The sequence below is a fragment of the Perissodus microlepis genome, chromosome 19, assembly GCF_051167445.1.
Source record: "Perissodus microlepis isolate ML-2025 ecotype Zambia chromosome 19, ASM5116744v1, whole genome shotgun sequence".
Taxonomy (NCBI): domain Eukaryota; kingdom Metazoa; phylum Chordata; class Actinopteri; order Cichliformes; family Cichlidae; genus Perissodus; species Perissodus microlepis.
Window position 1 is genome coordinate 1,315,462 of NC_140479.1, and position 21,176 is coordinate 1,336,637.

A 21,176-nucleotide genomic window follows, 5' to 3' on the forward strand; every position below is an offset into this window, starting at 1 on the left:
AGTAAAAGGCGTTTTCTCTGCTATTAAACAGCTTGGCTTCGTTTTTCAACCGAAGGCAACAAGAAGGTTAACTAAACCTTCCCAGTGTAATTTATAACTCCTCATTCAAACTACTTAAAACATATTTGCGTGTCATAATTTTTCCGTTTCCTACTTTCGGAAGCATACGATTGTTTCTCAGCCCCCCTCTGGAAATAAGTGGGTTAGTTATTCTGATGTACAAAGTGCAATAATGTCAGTCGCAAAGTCGGATTCGGAGGACTGACTGCTTCGTTAAAAACTGTTGTGCATAACTGATGCAGTACTTACTAAAATGACTGAATAATGACATTTTCTTTGTAATTTCAAACTGCTTAAAACTATGTTTGCTAAAACTCGAGCAAACATAAAAAAACGAACGCAGACCTGCGCTTCACCACGTCAGAGCGTTGAGCAATGCAAATGATCAAAGTCCACACGGGAAGCCTCTTTCGAAAAATCTGTCCTCCCATGTCATGCAGTGTGAGCCGAAATGCAGCGGTGTTGTGGAAAAATCACCAGCCACCTGTGGCTCTCGTCTACTCTGTTGTTTTTGACACTATGTTTTGCACCTGTGACGTTACACCCGCAGTGTTTGGATTTTAAACCGCCCTTCCGACCGCAGAAAGAGCTGGAATTTTGTATAATGTACAAGGAATTTGGCTGCTGTGATTATCAGAAGGACCAGGAGCTGATGTCTAAATACTACCAGATTATGGATAATTTTGACTACAGTGGATATACCAGCTGTGCCGGGTTCATCTTTGACTTGCTCTGCCAGGTAGGAACACATGGACAAAGGTCGGTTGGCTGTCCAGGACCTACCATTACACTGGCCAAACACAACAACTGCTGTGAAATAAGCAACAGAAGCAAAACAACAAAGCAGTACAGTGTCTTTAGTTAAAAATGTCATGACGACTTTGAAAGCTGTACACTGATATACAGTAAAGGCTATGAAAGATTTGTCTGAAAATCTAGAGCTTTATTTATGTTCTGTCATTACTGCTAATGCAGTCTATAGGAAATAGATGGAATTATGCTCCTTATCATCTACAGGCGTATCTCAATACCATAACCTGCAGTAATCTTGCTTTGCAAGTATGTATTAATGAAGTACATTATTATTCATTCTTAACATTAATATTCATTTACCATCATCTATTCAATTGTCCGAATACAAGGTGGTTAAAGTGCACAGGGAGAACCCTAGGTCTATGCAGAATTTAGCACACCTGACCATGACATATCATTCTATATATACGGATCAATATGGGTCAAGACTAAAGTTATATATCTCTTCTATATATCTCCTTTAGTCATAAGGGCTGAATGAACTTTCTTAACATTAAGAAATATTGCTGCTGTCACCATTTTAGGTTTTTAAGCTCAACAATATTTTGTGTTATGGCCCACAACTTTACTGGTTTAGTTCACCGACATCACTAATAATATTTCACAAGAGAGGCTTTTATATAAGACTTTGCTCAGCAGGAAACAATGGACAGAGAGTTACAGACTTTTTTCTGTGTAATGGAAGAACAAGTAGGTAAAGGCATGACAGTTCCCTGAGAGTACTGGACTAAGATTTATATAAAGGACACATAATGTCAAATGAATGCAAAGCCTCTACATTTGACAGATGTTAAACTGCAGCAATAAGCAGTTTATTTGAAATCATGCTCGTCATATCAACTTCAGTCCTATGTACGCTGTATTTGTAACTTGTTCATATTGTAATCCATGTAACAAAAACAACTAATGCAGGTTTAAAGACCACTTTACATGCTATAAGTGGCACTAACTGTTCCTTCTTGCATGTCTCTTCGTGTGTTGCTTGTCTCTTCTTTTCCTCCTTTTTTGTCTCTCCTCCATCTGTCTGATCTCAGGAGTGTTCTCCCTATGCAGCTCACCTCTTTGATGCTGAGGATCCAAGCACCCCGGTCAGGACCATCCCAGGCCTCTGTTCTGAATACTGCTTTCAGTTTTGGAATAAGTGTTCTTTCACCATTCCTTTCTTGTCTGGTGACCCATATATAGCAAACTTCAGAGAAAATCAGACCAGTCTCTGCCATTACCTGGAGATACAAGACAAGGACTACTGTTATCCATATCTGCTTAACAACCAGCAACTCACCCAGAACCTGGGTGGCATTCAGGTGAACTCAGATGGCTGTCTGCAGCTGTGCCTGGAAGAAGTGGCCAATGGTCTCCGGAATCCATTAGCCATGGTGCATGCCAATGATGGCACACATAGATTCTTTGTGGCAGAACAGGTCGGCCTGGTGTGGACCTATCTTCCAGATCGGTCCAAGCTGGAGAGACCATTTTTGAACATTACCCAGGCAGTGCTAACATCATCGTGGGAAGGTGATGAGAGAGGCTTTCTCGGACTTGCCTTTCACCCCAAATACAAGTACAATGGGAAGCTGTATGTGTATTACTCAGTGGAGGTGGGTTTTGATGAGAGAATCAGAATCAGTGAGTTCCACGTATCAGCCAATGACATGAATGAGGTGGACCACACCTCTGAGCGGTAGGTATGAACTGTTGTACTTGGTTAGCAAAAAGCACTACCTTTTTCTAAAACCTGAACTGTTTTGCAGTTTTATACTTTTTGTCATATTGACCATTATCAGAGAGAAACAAATGGTTTGCATCAATTCTTTTGTGTTTTTTTGTGTAAATTTGTTTTAACACCCAATCTATTCCTTATTTCTTGTATCAACATGTTCCTTTAGAGTTATTCTGGAGATTGATGAACCGGCATCCAACCATAATGGAGGGCAGCTGCTATTTGCAGACGATGGGTACTTGTATATTTTCACAGGTGATGGTGGAATGGCAGGAGACCCATTTGGGAAATATGGGAATGCTCAGAACAAGTAAGGAGCTCATAATTAGACATCCAAAAATGAAAAATGTAAAACATTCATACATTAAAATGTAAAAAAGCTAATTTGAATGTATAATCTTGTATGTTTCTTGACATTTTAGATGAAAAAATCTGCCACGTGCTTTCTTTACAGGCATGTTGTTATGACATTATAACCTTCATTACAATCTGGTGAAAATTATGTTCAGTTTGTGTTCAGTAAGAAATTGCAAAAACAGTAAAAATTTTCAATTTTTTATTACAATGTTTTAAAGATAAATATGACAACTATACAAAAATATACAGTTTGAATTGTTGTGTGTCTGTTAAAGAGAAGAGAGGATGAAAGTACTGATGGTATTGCTGTTTAAAAACTGTGGATACACTGACAATCAATATGTAGTGAAAGATCAACATTTTTTACGTTGTAGGTCAGCTCTCTTGGGTAAAGTGCTTCGAATTGATGTGGATGACAACCAGAGAGGTCCATTGTACAGAATTCCTCCAGATAACCCGTTTATACATGAACAGGGAGCACGCCCGGAGGTTTATGCTTACGGTGTTCGCAATATGTGGAGGTGTTCGGTGGACCGGGGTGATCCATGGACCAAAAACGGCAAAGGGCGTATCTTCTGTGGGGATGTAGGCCAGAACAAGTTCGAGGAAATCGATATAATCGAGAAAGGTCGAAATTATGGCTGGAGAGCTAAAGAAGGCTTCTCTTGCTACGATAAGAAACTATGTGCCAACAGTTCATTAGGTAGGTATGCCACATCAATGTACTATTATGTATATTAAAGATTTGTCTGTGTAATTTATCCATTGCTTTAAAAATAGCATAATCAGTCTACACTTGTCTCAGACTAGTCACCATTTTGCACTCAGAAGTGCGTTAATTCTTCTGGTGAAATCAACTTTCTGGTTTTTCTTACATGGAAGACTGAACATGCATCAAATTAGGCTGTGGCAGTTAAACAATGCTCAGTTGGTGTGAAGGGGCAAAAAGTGGACCAAGGAAATATTCTCCACACCATTATACCACTGCCACCAGCCTACCATCCAAAAGCATCACTTCAGGCAACTTTTTCCATTCTTTTATTTTGGTTAGCCCATGTTATGTGGAAAAATCAGAATTTGGTCAACAGTTTCTGAAATAGTCCAACTGCCTTGTCTGGCATCAATAACTATGTCATATCCAAAGTAATTGCTTCTTCATTCTGATGCTTGATTTGAATTTCAGCAGGTTGTTTTGATTGTGTCTACGTGTCTAAACCCATTAAGTAGCTGCCATGATTGGCTGATTAGAAATTTGCATTAACAAGCAGTTTAATAAGTGTACCTGATAAATCAGATGCTGAGTATATTTTGCAGTTTTTGTATGAACAAAAACATCATACAATTACTGAATAGTTTACATAAGTGTCTTGTTCAATAGAGACACTATTACTCTCTCACTGTCGCCATTACATGATTCATTGTCACTGATTCCCCCCACATTTCTTCTTCTGAATCAGGTCCTACATTTTTCCAAATTAATGGCAGAGTTTATATTCAGAATCACTCTTAATTAGCAATGCAATAAATATTTGCTTAAAAATTCAGAATTACATTTAGCTTGTCAGTCAAATATGGATGACAAATCATTTGTTGGTACTTGACTGAACCCAACCCAATGTTGAACTAAGATGTATCTAAAATGGCTACAATGGCACATCCTGTTCTGATGCTCTGATAATGGAGATTCATACTAATGCAGTTAATGACCCTTTTTCATTTTTTTCACAGATGATGTGCTGCCTGTTTATGCATATCCTCATAGGATGGGCAAGTCAGTCACTGGTGGTTATGTGTATCGAGGTTGTGAATACCCCAACCTGAATGGCATTTATATATTTGGAGACTTCATGAGTGGGTAGGATTCACTTGAAAGATGTTATTTTATTGTTTAAAACATTTATTTTTATTTTGATAACAGTAGTGAAATACCGATCATTTGTGAAAGTAAAGGAGTGTTATGTCTGCCCCCCAAAATCTAAATAACTGTTGTTTCTGTCAAAAAATTAAAAATAACTGCTGTGTTTGATGCAACTTCATTCACATCCTAGGGTTTCAGAAATGGCATGATATCATTCCTATAGCTACTTGAAAAATTCATTTTTTACAAACCCTCCATGTTCCTCGCCAAATAAAATGAAGGACCTTCTCTTCTTCAGGTCACCATTATTTCGGTATTGGTTCATCTATCAAAATCAATATTGATTCAGCTATCAAGACTAATCCTGGTTGGACTAGTCTTGATAGCTGAATTCTAGGTAGACCAGAACCACTCCACAAGTCTTACTCAAAGATGCTAATCTTAACCTTTTGTGTAGACTTTCAGAGTGTCCACCTAATTTAGGAAATAAAAATACTTTAATATTGTAATAGGATGGCAGCTATGTGGCTGAATAGAGGGGCCGGGTTGAGTCCCTGCTTCTCTAGGCCATGTGTGGAGGTGTTGTTGGGCAAGATACTAACCAACTGAGCAAGCACTTGGTGACAGTGGGAAGGAAAAACTCCATTTTAACAGGAAGAAACCTCCAGCAGAACCAGGGTCAAGGAGGAGCAGCTATCTGCTGCAACTGGAGGGGGCTGATGGGAAGAAGACAGGATAAAGCACAAGCTGTGGAAGAGAGCCAGGCATTCATAACAACTCATGATTAAATGCAGAGTGGTGTACAAATACAGTGAGTGAAGGTCTCTCCAGCGATCCTCAGGATTCTCTATACAGATGCTGTGGAGAGCATCCTCACACAGAACATCACATCCTGGTTTGGGAACAGCTGTGTTAAAGACCGAAAAGCTCTTCAGAGAGTGATCCGTACAGCAGAACGCTGCTGCAGGATTGCTCTCCCCCCGCTTCAGGACACCTACACCAGGAGATGCCGGACTAGAGCAGATACTGAAGGACCCGTCCCATCCTGGCAACAAACTGTTCCAACTTCTGCAAGAAGGTTCCGCATCATCCGGGCAAGGACAGAGAGACTCAAGAGGAGCTTCTATCCCCAAGTCATCCAGGCCCTAAACCAACCAACCCAACCCCCCTACACCACACACACACACACACACACACACACACACACACACACACACACACACACACACACACACACGCACACAGCCAGCCTCTCACATCATGCATAAGTGACTGAGACAGGACTCTCTTCTACATACTCTAAACCATAGGTGTCAAACAGCCTAATTACATTTGGCCCGTGAAGCCATACCAAATTACTATCAGAGCTGGCCTACTGGTATTATACAGCTAATATATATATTGTTTAGTATTAAGCTTTGCTTGTTCCATATTCAGTTTTTCAGCAAAACGTGTTTGAGTCCATAAGAAAAGATTCATTCAATAAATATATTTCAATAAATATATTTCAATAAATATTAACGATAGCCTGCGACTTTTTGGCCCACTGTGTATTTGAGTTTGACACCCCTGCTCTAAACCCACCGGCACAAAGTACATTTCAAATTCCTTTAATTTTAAATATGTTCATATTGTCTATTTTGTAAAATGTTCAGATTGTCTATTCTTATTTAATTCACTTAATGTACAGAATTCACCTGCTTGCTGCATACATGCTACTACTGCACATTCACCTAATGTATATCATATATAATGTTCTTCCTCTCTCCCCCCCTTTGCACAAGTCGAGGAGTGTGTCAGGTTACATTTCACTGTGTGTTATACTTGTATAACTATGCATGTGACGAATAAAGAACCTTGAACCTTGAACCTTGAAAAGGTGAGTGAAGGAAAAATACTTTACTCACCATGGGTGCATCATCCTAGCAGCCTAAACTAGAGCCTAAAAAAGGTCACCTAACTATATGCTTTATCAAAAAGGAAGGTCTTGAGTATAATCTTAAAAGTAGAAAAGTCGCCTGTCTCCCCAATCCAAACTGGGAGCTGGTTCCAGAGAAGACGAGCCTTAAAGCTGAAGGCTTTGCCTCCCATTCTACTTTTAAATAGTCTAAGACAGGAGTGTCCAAGTCCAGGCCTCTCTCTTTCTAGTCCCTGTAACAACCATATCTTTTCACTATCAGAGGTCAATATCAGGTCTTCTGTATCGTTCATTTCTTATCCAAAACTCCAATGTGCAATGTACCAAATGTACTACAGTTATTTGAAGGAATTCATAAGTACTCTAAAAATGCAGAAGTAACTGGTACTAAGGGGTGTGAAATTAAAAACACAAAAAACACATAAAGTGCCTACACATTATAAATCATAGATTTTATTTATGTTCCAGGCGTTTGATGAGCCTGCAGGAGGACAAAAAAACAGGAAACTGGAAATACAACGAGATATGTATGGGGATGGGGCTAACCTGTGCCTTTCCTGGACTTATCAACAACTATCACCAGTACATTATCTCCTTTGCTGAGGATGAATCTGGTAACGAATCATCTCACAATCTCACAGTTAATGTTTTTCCTGTAGTGTTTTTAGCTGGTTTTAGCAGTTGAAATGAATGTTTTGTGTAATATTCTTTAAATATGTTATTCATTTCAGGTGAGCTTTACTTCATGTCCACTGCAATACCAAGTGCTACATCACCTTCAGGAGTCGTTTATAAAGTCATCGATCCCTCAAGGTGAGTGATAGAATTACTCATTATTTTCAGTTTGTTTTAAATGAAATGAATATGAATTTAGGCAAACTCACCTGAATCAATGGCAGGTTGTTTAGAGGGAGAAACATCTTTGTAGAGAAAGTATAACCACACTGTTCCACTTACCATTATTTTTGTTTAGTTCCTTTTGTCAGGTACAGAGAAACAGCGTGCATGCATACATCTGTACATAGATATAGATTCGGTAAGATTCAGTCACTGAAGCTTTCCTGGCTACTTGACAGCCCACATGTGCATACTATTAATCAAGACCTGTGATCAAGATTCCAAAATATTTTCCAGTCATTTGTATCAGGGGATGGAAAGGTAGAAAATACAGTGAGAACATTTTCAGTAACCTCAATGATGCATCTTCCTGCATTAAATCTGAGGGATTGCTGAAGTGCACTTTCGTTTTTTTTATTTGGTGTTACTCGTCTTACAGATGTGGAGAGAGACAGGAAGTTTAACATGTGCTCTTTGCACATATACAACAATCCAGCCTCACCACCATAACGTTAACTAACGGTAACATTAGTTAGTGACTGAGCAGCCCTGGGACCGTTTCAGTGCCTCATCTTTAGCTGCAGGTCTCAACTTCTGTCAGTTCAGTTGTAAATTGGTATTTTTGTCATGGACTTATAGAATAAATGTAGGTAAAAATGCACTCATAGAAATCCATGTCCGAAAATCCACTCTTGAAGTCTTATTTTCATTTGCAAATAGTTATATTGATTTTGTGATCATGTTTTTTATTGTTTGTTTGTTGGGGAAAGAGTTGAGATCTCTTTTACAAATGTGGGGTTGTGAAGTATAGCAATTCTCTTCTTAACTGTGTTTTGTAGTTGCAGGTAGTAAAGAACATTTCTGTTGTCTAATCAGAAACTTTGAAAAAGATTAGAGGCTAACATGAGTGTATTAACTTGAAGATTTATGGAGATGTGTGATTCCTTTCTACTCCCATTTCTAATGTGAAGAGTTGCTCTGTTAATCTTGAAAGTCTGGATTGTGCCAAACTGGAGAGAGACTACAGGGAGACTGCAATTGTAATCTGTCAAAGTGGAGGAGATCAACAGGTTTGTGTTAATAGAGGCAGTAATAAAGACGAGGTCTGGAAGTTTGACGTGATTACAATGTATTTGTTCTAATTCTCTTCTTGAGTTGTGGGCTTCACATTATATTGTATCCGATTAGCTAGATAGTCAAAATTAGGTGCCCCAAGATGCCCATTACATGTTTTTCTGGTGAGTGGAGAGATTTTAGCTTTTTTTCCCCCAGTTGAACCTTATGATGTTGCAGTCTAGCAAATGACACAGTTTAGGTGTAAATTTGAATGTAATCACTGAGAAAAATTAATTAATTTGGGAGATTAATTCAGGTTATTAACGTCAGGTTATTAATTAATAACAGAAGTCAGTAAATAGATGGAAGAGTAGTTTTTAGTAATTGTTGCTGTTCATATGGGGAGGAAATTTCACGACTGCCTTAAAGCAGACCCCTCTAAAACCACAGCAGTCAATGCAATGGCGGTCTCCACAGACGACAATGATTCCTTGGTATGGTCAATTTCCAAAAGGACAATAAATGTTAAATGTTAAAGGACGGCAAAGAGAAGCAATAAAAGGAACCTAGCTCCTCCTTTATCACCGTGTCTGATCTTGACTGTTAAAAACAGACTGTCAGCGGTTAAATAAGAATAAACAGAGAATCTATCAATAAACAGTTATTTGTCATTGTGTTTTAGACGTGCTCCACCAAGACAGTGCCACTACGACCCTCTTCCAGTGAGAGTAAAAAGTAATCTCATCAAGTTTGTTCCTCAAGAAAGTGAGTTCACATACACATTCTCTTCACACAAACTGAAATGATAAACCAGCTATCTCAGTTTTTATAATATCATTTGGTCTATATTGTTTCATGATCTTCCATTAGCACTGGTTGGCATTGACCTGCCGAATGAAAACTTTGAGCCACAATCCACTGAATCCTATCAATGGCACCAAGAGCTAAGTGATCATCGAGGTGAAATAGGAGCAGGCCTGATTACTCCTGTACCAGCCACAGGTACTTCCAAACCAACCAAAAATTCAAGGCGTAAAGGCCGGCGTAGGAAGAATAAATCCAAATTGGAAAGTGCACCTCACATCCAGAAGGGAGCAGTGAGACTGGTTGGGGATACCAGGAGTGACCGTGGACGTGTAGAAATCTACATTAATGGGCAATGGGGTACCGTGTGTGATGACCTGTGGACCCTTGTCAATGCTAGAGTGGTTTGCCGGCAGCTCGGTTTCCAACATGCTCTGAAAGCAGCTAAGAACTCTGAGTTTGGTGAGGGAAAGGATTTGCGGATTCTTCTTGATGATGTTCAGTGTGTAGGCACTGAATCCAGCCTTTTAGATTGCAGACATGCTGGTGTGGGGACACATAACTGTGCCCACTATGAAGATGCTGGTGTGATCTGTGGCAACTCATCATATGTTGCAGAAGTCTAAAAGTTTAACTAATATTAAGTCGAGAGCAATTACGAAAGAGTTGATGTCCTGTTTAAAAAAACATTGAAAAAATCACAACACAGACAGCTGTTCTAGTTCCCACAGCAACAAGAAATGAACAGTAATGCAATCTAAAGCTGCAGTTGTGTTATATGTAGTACATTACAATGAACGTGATAACTACTTAAGAGTATTTTAAATAAAGCTCACAAGCAAATGCATACATTTCAATAACCTACGGCAGCATAGTGTGTATACTGAGACAAACTAAGAGTTAGAATTTAATAAAATGATAAAGGCAGTCGTTTTTTTCAAAATAATGGATCTTACTTATAGTACATTAAGATATAGTATAACAATTTAATTACACACAAGCTTTTTCCTTCAGTACTTTTCATTGATAAGTGAATACTTTGAATTTTATTATTGGGTTATAAAAGTTTGACTTTACAGTGTAATATTAAAATGTTGACTGTATATTTCGTGTCTCAATTTTTTGTGGGAAGAAAAAACAATGAGTCCCTACTTAATGTAATATAAAGGTGAACTGGATAAAAGCCTTAGAGCAAAGAGGCATACCTGAAACCTTTTTCATGTGAAATCTGATGCAATATTTGAAGATGATTATCTCAAAGACTATCAAAGATAAAAGCTTGACATTATCACTTGTCTTTACATAAATTACCTCGCTTTAGCTTTTCTTCCATTCGGGAACTCCACAAAGTCTCATGAAAAGACATTTAATGTGTTTTTATATTTAACGTATTTGAGCTCCAGAAGTCCTGCGTAAGCCGACGCATTCTACATCTGCTTATTTTGTGCAGAATATTGTGATAACGTTACTTTACAGCAGCAGCTGCCCACATTAAACTGTGACTATTGTGAAGATAATATTGCTACGTGTATGCAGTTGCATGAGCTGGAGATGGAGACCTTCTTTTTTGAGGTCTTTAATCTTGCCAAATTTCATAACAGAGATGACCACTCGGTGAAAATGATGATTCTGCGGATCCAACATCACATATGAAACTCTGTGCTCAAGTTCCCTCAAGACACTGACTTTGTGTTTTGCTGAATGCATGTGTCACAAGTCAAAGTGTTTTACCTTTTAATATGTGGTTATTTATTGAAGGGATGGTTTATTTAAAGGTTTCAGCACCGTACTGAGGAGACATAAGTAATTCCAAACTTGCACGTTGTTGTATTCACATTCATTATGCTGATTCTAATATGACACGTGCTGGTTATTAAAATACTGAAATTGTGTGTTTTTTGGAGAATATTAAAGAACCTGCTTGCAATATTCTGTTTCACAGATGACATTTATATATAGTTATATAGTTAGTTATAGATTTAAATGTTAATGTAATATAAATTAAAAAAAAAATGCAAAAAATAGTTAAGAACTTTTAAAAGGGGCGCAGGGGTCAGCAAACCACACCGCCTCTGTTTAAGCATTCATTAAGGCTTTTTATAAATGCTTTTATATTTTCAAAACAAAAGAGTTTGAAAAGTACTTTTCAGATATGATGCTGAAATGTTGCACATTTCTGAAACTTAGTAAAAACGCATTTGCACAATTAATTGACTTTTTGCACAATTAATTGACATCAAACCTGCATAACCAATTATGCAGGTTTGATGTCATATTTTCTCCAGCAGATGGCAGAATAATACTACTATTTTAAAAGCACAAGAGAACCTGAAAAAATATTCGGTCTGCATATCTGTTCATCGTAATCAACAAGAGCTGCTTTTCTTGGATGTGTGTGTTTGTGTTTTCTAATTCTTAATTGTAGCAGTTCAGAAAAGCTGGTGAAAACCCCTTTTGTCATAGCTGTTCTTCAAATAAAAAAAATCAAATCATAGTCCTACTCTGTATCTATATTTGTTCTATAATTATAGCTACAATATCATAGCTATACCATATAGCTACCATATCATGTCTATATACCTATATTATTGCTAATATGTATTTTGTAATATATCTATATCATAGCTAAAGCACTTCTGGATGGATGCAAACTGCATTTCGTTGCCCTGTACCTGTGACATGTGCAATGACAATAAAGTTAAATTCTATTCTATTCTATTCTATTCTATTCTATTCTATTCTATTCTATTAATATCATAAATATAATATATAAAAACTACTAAATGAAAATGTGTGTGTATTTGTTGTAGGGTAATTGTGATGGACCTGTAAATATTTTACCACAGATATTACAGTATTGGACAAATAATTTAGAGACTTTCACCCTGGACATTTATATTTTAGGAATTTAAAAAGGTCTTTTTTTTTTTCTTTTTTTAATTGACATTTTGGAATCACTATACAATACCATCAACTTCAGCAATTTGTCACTACATATATTTTTCTTTTTTTTTCTCTATATTTAAACAACTAAAATATCCATACAAAAAGAATGAAAGAAGAAGAAAGAAAAGATAAGAAAAGAAAAAGAAGCAAAACAGGAAACAATAAATAAATAAATAAAAGATACATAAGGAAAAAGAAAAAAGAAAGAAAAAAAAATAATTAAAAAAAAATGTAGGGAGTGTGTTTTTGTTTCCATTAATATAACTAATATTTCCTCTAGTCTTCTAGTAGTTAACAAAGTCAGAATCTAAAGCAAAAGCAAAATCTGGCCTGTGTTTTTTAATGTAGTCCATCCATTTCCTCCATCGTGATACAAACAGGTCCCTCTTGTAGTTCACATCTGCTGTCATGTTCTCCATCCTGTAAATGTCCATTGTGATGTCCATCCACATGTTCATAGTTGGGCTCTCAGAAGAAAGCCATTTTTTTGTGATGGCTTTTTTGCCTGCAGCCAGTAAAATATTAAACAAGTATTTATCGTTCTTTGTCCGTCCAAAAATTACTTTCCAAAGGTAAATATCTTCCAAATGTCTCTTGTATTGCTGCATGTATTCCCTTCCAATACGTTTTAATAACATGACAGTCCCAGAAAATATGATAGTGATTTGCATTTGTATTTCCACAATTTCTTGAATAAAGCTGAATAATTTTAAAAATATAAATGTTAAAAATGAGAAAAATACAAGCAGTGATGTCCAAAAGAAGAGGAATCTAATGGTGTTTGAATGGTTTTTCTAAGTTGAACGGTTTTGAAGGAATTACATGCCAAAAAACGTATGGAATATATAATAATAATAATAATAATAATAATAATAATAATAATAATAATACTAATAAAACAAGTTTTAAAAAGAGACTTTTCCATTTGATTACATTTTGTATGATGGATTATGTAGAAAAAGTAGAATTGGGCTGAAAGATCTATCGCTTTATCACCTATTCAGGTTGTAAATCGTGTTTTTAAAAAGTAACTAAGTAACTAAGTAATTAATTACTTTTGAAAATAAGTAATCAGTAAAGTAACGGGATTACTTTTTTGGGGAAGTAATCAGTAATTAGTTACTGATTACTTTTTTCAAGTAACTTGACCAACACTGGTCACGAGCTGTGGGTAGTGACCGAAAGAACGAGATCGTGTATACAAGCGGCAGAAATGAGCTTCCTGCGAAGGGTGGCTGGCCTCTCCCTTAGTGATAGGGTGAGGAGCTTGGCCATCTGGGAGGGGCTAAGAGTACAGCCAGTTGAGGTGGGTTGGACATCTGACAAGGATGCCTCTTGGGCGCCTCCTGGGTGAGGTGTTCTGGGCATGTCCCACCGGCAGGAGGCCCCCAGGGCAGACATACAAAATGCTGGAGAGATTATATCTCTCAGCTGGCCTGGGACCACCTCGGTGTTCCCCCGGACAAGCTGGAGGTGGTGGCCAGGGAGAGGGAGATGGGCTTCTCTGCTTGAGCTGCTGCCCCTTACGGCCCCAGATAAGCGGAAGATGGATGGATGGATGATTCTAATGAGTAATATTAAAATTATATTTAATTATTTTTAAATGAATGTGTTTCCTGGTTCATTATTTTAATTTGTTGTGGGACGAGACAGTAGGGTGATATTCACAGGTAGGCAGGCAGTGCTCTGTAGCACTTACCAGAGCAGGAGTTGGAACAGGTTGTATCCAGGGTGTGATGGGTCTGTAGTGATGTTTGCCTACTTGTTTCCTGACTCTGGATTTGTGAAAGAAAAATGCAGACCTCACTGTCTGTTGTAGTCTGTTCTTGTCAGATTTTGCGGCTGAGCCAAACCATACAGTGATGGATAAGCAGAGAACAGACTGGATTACAGTGTAGAATTGGATCAACAGCTCCTGAGGCAGGTTGAACTTCCTGAGTTCTCCTGTTCTTTTTTGATGATAGTGTCTATATTGGGGGACCATTAAAACCTTAGAACCTGACAGAAGCAGTGCTGTTGAGTAAGGTACGGGGCGGTAATGGAGAGGGACTTCTTCTGATGTGCACTTCGATCCCTACAGTTTTGAGCACATTCAGCTCTAGGTTGTTCTGACTGCACTATAGAGTCTGCTATTCTACCCCTCGTCTATATCTTGGCTCATCACCATCCTTGATGCAACTAAGGCTGCAAAAATCCATGACCATGACTGCTTTGCTGCCCTCTTGTTATTAATGAATATCATGAGCATATTTGTGTGACCCTTTTTTGTCATCATTTGTCACAAAGGTCACCAGACTCAGACAGTTTACTAAGTATATGTTTTCATCTTTACTAGCCACACTCTAACTGGAAATAGGAAAACGAACTTTAGAAATGATGACTCAGTGACTTTGTAAACTATTTAAATGCTTCAGATAGAGCCAACTTATGAAATATTATTAATGCCTATTAATACCTGTACAGCAGCTTTTTGTATGAGACAGATTTGTAAAAGAGGCCTTGCTCTCAGTAAGTTTCTAGATTTCTTTGTAATCTCTGCTCATTCTGTATTCTGCTCAGTTTGCATGCTGCCTTTACGAGTTTTTTCTCCTTTGTAATTGATGGCGATCCGGTGAATATACTCAGCTGCTTGCCTTTGTTGCCTGCCACATTGCTTTGTTAATTTTTTCAGTGTTAGGTTATTTTAGCTGGTGCTACTAATTCCTCTGTCTGCATAAAGCAGTGTTGAACACACTGTGGTACCCTCGTCAGCATCAGCTGAACAGTATTGTACTGCAGAAAGCAGTGTGTTGGTACAGAAATGGTGAGAAAAAGGCAATTAATAAAGGAAGAGACACAGACCATCATAACTCTTATAAATGTAGGTCTGTCCTACAGAGAGTCTGCAAAGAAAGTCAAAGTGTCAGTGAGTCCAGTTTCCTTCTGCACTATGAAACAAACTGTGACAGGAAGAGGTCTGCAGACCCAGAGACACGACTGAATCAGGTCATTTGATGGCGGCTCACAGGACAACAGCTTCAAGCAGCTTAACAGTGCTCGTAGTAAGAAAGTCTCAGTTTCAGCTGTGAAGAGAAGACTTCGAGCTGCAGGTTTGACAGGATGAGTTGCAGAGAGAAAGCCAGGCAAGACAAAGAGGCTTGTCTGTACCATGAAACACCAACACTGGACTGCTGAAGACTGGAAGAAGGTATTATGGACTGATGGATCAAACGTGAAATCTTCAGTTCATCACACAGGATCTTTGTCGTCGAGTAGGTGAAAGGATGGATCCACAGTGTGTGTCATCAACTGTCAAACGTGGAGGAGGAAGTGTGATGGTCTGGGGCTGTTTGCTGGATCCAGGGTCGGTGACTGAACCAGAGCGGGTTCTCTCCAGATACTCCCCCCACAGTCCAAAGACATGCAGTTAGTGCGGTTAGGTTAATTGATAATTCTAATTCTCTCTATGTGTTAACCTATGTGTCCCCCTACCCCCAACACACACACACACACACCACCGCGACCCTGACAAGCATAAGTGAAAGAGAATAGATGGATGGATAGAAGTTTGACCAAAATGGCCTTGTTCACGAGTGATGGGAGAAGGCAGCTGGAGATCGACAGACGGATTGGTGCTGTGGCTGCAGTGATGCGGATGCTGTACCGGTCCGTCGTGGTAAAGAGAGAGCTGATTGTAAAAGTGAAGCTCTCAATTTACCGGTCAATCTACACCCCTACCCTCACCTATGGTCACGAGCTGTGGGTAGTGACCGAAAGAACGAGATTGTGGTTACAAGCGTCAGAAATGAGCTTCCTCCGAAGGGTGGCTGGCCTCTCCCTTAGAGATAGGGTGAGGAGCTTGGCCATCTGGGAGGGGCACAAAGTAGAGCTCCTTCACATCGAAAGAAGCCAGTTGAGGTGGTTTGGGCATCTGACAAGGATGCCTCCTGGACGCCTCCTGGGTCAGGTGTTCCGACCATGTCCCACCGGCAGGAGGCCCCGAGGCAGACCCAGGACACGCTGAAGAGATTATATCTCTCCACTTGTCTGGGACCACCTCGGTGTTTCCCCGGACAAGCTGTAGGTGGTGGCCAGGGAGAGGGAGATGGGCTTCTCTGCTTGAGCTGCTGCCCCTTACGGCCCCAGATAAGTGGAAGAAGATGGATGGATGATTCTAATAAAGACATTTCATCAAAAGTCTGGGTAGAAATGGTTAATTGAAAAATCTAAATTGCCCATAGGTGTGAATGCAAAGTGTGTGAGTGCGAATGGTTGTCTTTCCCTGTGTGTTAGCCCTGCGACAGACTGGCGACCTGTCCAGGGTGTACCCCGCCTCCCCCGTGACCCTGAAAAGGATAAGTGGATGTGAATGGATGGATGGGCTGAATATTTAAATATAATGGAATATGCCTTGATAAGAGTAAATTTAAATGAAAATGTAAAGAAGTGGCCTCAGGATTGTGGGTACAATGGTGCTGAAAATACTGGAGAAAAGAAAGAAGAAGAAAAAAACAGGATTCTCATAGTGCTCCCAGCACTTATGTGAGCATAGGGTCAATGTAGATGAATGCTGGTGTCAACTATTCCTTTATTGGGCAGATAGGACAATTTATTCACCCACTTACTTTCCCCTACAGGCTGAGAACGGTGCTCCAAATCAGGATCAGAATACTTTGTTAATCCCAGCGGAAATTATGTCAATTCAAAATGGTTCGTTTTGTTTTCCAGAGCACTGCTGATTTCCACATTGCAGACTTTTCACATAAGCCTTGAGTTCTAAAGAGGCTTCCTCAAAGGTATCTTATTTTGGCTACATTGATCAGTGCTCTTCTCCTGACCATGCAGGTTGACAGTCCTTCAATTAATCTTTCAGTTTTGCAATGAAAAACGGTGCCTTCCTACTGCGAAAACAACCTTTTTAGTGACATCATGATCACTGCTCTAACTGCTTGGATGGCTAATTTGTTAGTCAGTAATGCTAGCTAATGATGGGCACATGTAAATTGTCCATACCCACTGCTTGTGTTTATAGCAGCAACCTTGCTGTTAAGTGAGTCAGTATGTGACACTTCTCTGAGGTCATCATTTAACTTCACTGAAGGACTTGGCGTGGGATAAAGCTGCTGCTTGTATTCAGATGTGGGGGGTGGTTGATAGCACACCTGTTTGTTTATTTAGGCTATGACTCATTTTCCTCTGTGTTGTACCATTATAGTTGACCATCTTGTTCTAATTTGTGGTGCTTTTTTTAAAGATACACTATGGAATACCAATCTAGTCATCTCTGATCTTCAGCTTGTTTTTTGCTCATTTATAAATGGCTTTACTAAATATGGCAACAAGCAAGCCAAATGCATTGGTACCTCACTTATAAATCTGCACACTTATTCTTCTTTTTTATTACTAAGTTATTAAACTGTGTTGTGTTGTTTGTGTTGCGTTGTGATGTGTCGTATCGGGTTGTGTTGTGTTATATGTAGTGCCAACGTAGGACAGTTTTCCATTTTCATTGTACTATTGTACTATGTATGACTGTGCAATGACAATAAAGAGTTATCTTATCTTAAGAGCACAGTATTGTATGAAAGATTTTTTTTTTCAGCTACGCACTTTTCCTATCCAGGAATAGAGTACTATCATATATCATATATGGTAATATGGTAGGGATAGTCTTACATTTGCTAAGATAGTATACACAAAAAATAAGAACTAGGCATTTTTGTAACACATTTCTAGTATCACTCACCACAAAGCACTTGTGAACCACAGTTCACATAATAACTATAATTCACTTTTTGTCATTTGTAAACCTGCACAGGCACAAGAAGAACATGCAAACCCCTCACAGAGGGGACTCTGGGTTTGAAGCAGGAAGCTTCTTGCTGTGAACTGTGGTGACCTCTGCAGCACCATACCATCTGTTAGTTGTTCTTTTCATTGTATTTACATCAGCTTGTGTATTTGTTTGTTCCAATTTATTAGTAGAGTAGCTTATTACATAGCGAGTTCCTGGACTTTGATGGGTGTTTTTATCCAGATGCACTCTGAAACTAGAGCTGAAAATATAGTTCAGAAAAAGATATGAAATACCTAAGCTAAGAAATTAAGTGACACCATATACAGCAAGAACTGTTTAAGTGGATATATTGTTGTGTGTTAGTAATGTTATAATGTTGTAAAAAAAACAAAAACCCCACAAAGTCTTTCCCAACACACTCATCGTTTTCTGAATTGCTTTTAAAATTTGAATGTTCAGCTCCTTAATAACTAATTACAGGTCTGGTGTTGTACCTGTGAGAGTATTGCAATTAAACCAAAAAATGCTTTAAACACTGGATAGCATTAACTAAATTCAGTACAGCTCAATGACCCCCCCCCCCCCCCCCCAAAAAAAAAACCCCAATAAAATACTCAAATTAGTTAGTTACTTTAACCTTATAAATTAACTAGTTTAGACTAGTTTTTTGACACAAGAATCTGAAAAAATTACTTATTTATGTAAATCAACCAGGAATTCTTTTTGGTGGTCACTGATGATGAGTCATTGAACTGCCCAGTGTTTATAATTTATTCATTCAGTTATTGTTCTTGTTTGTGTTAATGTCTGATATAGTTAGTTACAGCTAACCCTAGAACCGTTTATTCATTTAAACTTATGAAATACAAACTATCATCTATTCAAAAGCTTTTATAGATTTAAATATATATATATGTTTGTTATTATGATTGTTATGACAGTCATTGCTGTCTTGAACAGTGACTGAAAAAGCATGGCAAATATTTCGTATTGACTTTACCTGCTACCACAAGACGTACACTACCAGTCCAAAGTTTGGACATATCTTCTCATTTAATGGTTTTTCTTTACTTTCGTGACTATTTACATTGTAGATTCTCACTGGCATCCAAACTATGAAAGAACACATGTGGAATTATGTTGTAAACAAAAAAGTGTGAATTATCTCAAAACACGTTTTATATTTCAGATTCTTCAAAATAACCACCCCTTTGCTTTGATTATTGCTTTGCACACTCTCGGCATTCTCTCGATGAGCTTCATGAGGTCGTCACCTGAAATGGTTTTCCGAGTCTGGTGACTCGGATGAATTTATCTTCAGCAGCAGAGGTGACTCTTGGTCTTCCCTTCCTGGGGCGGTCGTCATTCATGGTAGCGCTTGATGGTTTGTTGCAACTGCACTTGGGGACACACGTAAAAAATTTGAGCCATTTTCCAGACTGACTGACCTTCAGTTCTTAGAGTAATGATGGACTGTTGTTTCTCTTTACTTAGCTGATTGGTTCTTACTTAATATGAATTCTAACAACAATAATAATGCATACTTCCCCATGGGGAAATTACTCTCTCTGCATTTGACCCATTCACTCAGCGAAGCAGTGGTCAGCCACTAAGCAGGCGCCCAGGGAGCAGTGTGTAGGGACAGTACCTTGCTCAGGGGTACCTCAGGGTAGCCGTTCAGTAGATTCGAACCCCCAACCTTCCGATCATGGGGTGACCATTCTACCTACTGCGCTATCCCTGCCCAGTTGTCAAATATGGCTGTCAGCTGTGTACCAACCTGACTTCTGCACAACACAACTGATGGTCCCAACCCCATTAAAAGAGCAAGAAATTCCACAAACGAACTCTGACAGGCACACCTGTGAAGTGCATCCATCTCAGGTGACGACATCATGAAGCTCACTGAGAGAAGGCCGAGGGTTTGCAACGCTGTCAACAAAGCAAAGGGCGGCTGCTTACAGGAATCTGAAATATAAGACATTTTTATCCATTTTTCTTTGCCACATAATTCCTTATATCTTGTGTCATATATTTAATGTCTTCAGTGTGTACCTACAATGTAGAAAGTAGTAAAAATAAGGAAAAACCATAAAATAAGAAGTCTGTCCAAACTTTTGACCTGTAGTGTATACAGTAATGGACATTTTTAATGAAGCCTAGTTCATTGTGATTTGATAATCTATTTACCTTTAGAATAAAACCTGAAGCTAATTTATAAAGAATATCTGATAATTAGTTTTTATCCATTTAATGATAGTGAAAGTCGAGTATCTCAGAAAGCACTTTCTTTCTGTTTCTTCTGGCCAGGAACGCTGCTACTCTCAAGGCTTCCAGCATGAATTTTCCTATTTCCCAGCAGCTGATTCACTCGTTCTTACATACAAAGACTGTGATTTGCAGTGTTCTTAAGACTGCCTTAGTTACCACTGAAAGCACTTACAATTCACGTATCAATATTTCAATTGTAATCTCCCTACTTGGTGGTTTTGTAGGACTTTTTGAACTAGCAATTGCAGTCCTTCAGATTCCGAGTTGGTTTAAATAAAAAACACTTGTAGAGAACTGATAAGTGTGCTTTTGAATCCGCGGTGGCTTTTGCCACACTCATAATCACTGACACAAGGCAAAAGGAAGCCATGCTGTTAACTCAGACTGTGAACCCTGGCACAGCAATCTCACACACAGCTGTGTTGGACCCAGTTCTGTTGTTTATGTACCCATTCACATATGCATGCTTTGGAGTTTTATTTGAAGATCCCTAAGCGTCACAGCTGTGTTCCCTGAACCAGACCACCTGCAACAATTAAAGATGCCTCTGCAGCTTGCTGGCTCAGCAGGGCTCTGATCAACACTACATTATAGAGAGAAGTTGTTTTGCAAGTGGTTGTAAAAGGGGATCTGGTTTCAGCCCCCTGCCATGTTTCTCCACATTGTTCCCACTCTCATCACGAGGAGTAAACAGTGGAATGAAATGCAGTAAACTGGTGTTTTTCTTCATGTACTTCAAAACCAGAAGCATTCTTCATCA

General features: G+C 38.7%; 1 protein-coding gene across 1 annotated transcript; it reads left to right on the plus strand.

Annotated features, from left to right (window-relative positions):
- The first annotated feature begins 463 nt into the window (after positions 1-463).
- Positions 464-12,117, plus strand: hhipl1 (HHIP-like 1). The gene is made up of 9 exons (XM_084915371.1): positions 464-799; positions 1,908-2,554; positions 2,760-2,903; positions 3,325-3,653; positions 4,679-4,805; positions 7,195-7,340; positions 7,458-7,539; positions 9,302-9,384; positions 9,490-12,117. The coding sequence occupies exons 1-9, from the start codon at positions 512-514 to the stop codon at positions 10,047-10,049; spliced, it is 2,406 nt and encodes an 801-aa protein (XP_084771497.1). The 5' UTR covers positions 464-511; the 3' UTR covers positions 10,050-12,117.
- The last annotated feature ends 9,059 nt before the right edge of the window (positions 12,118-21,176 follow it).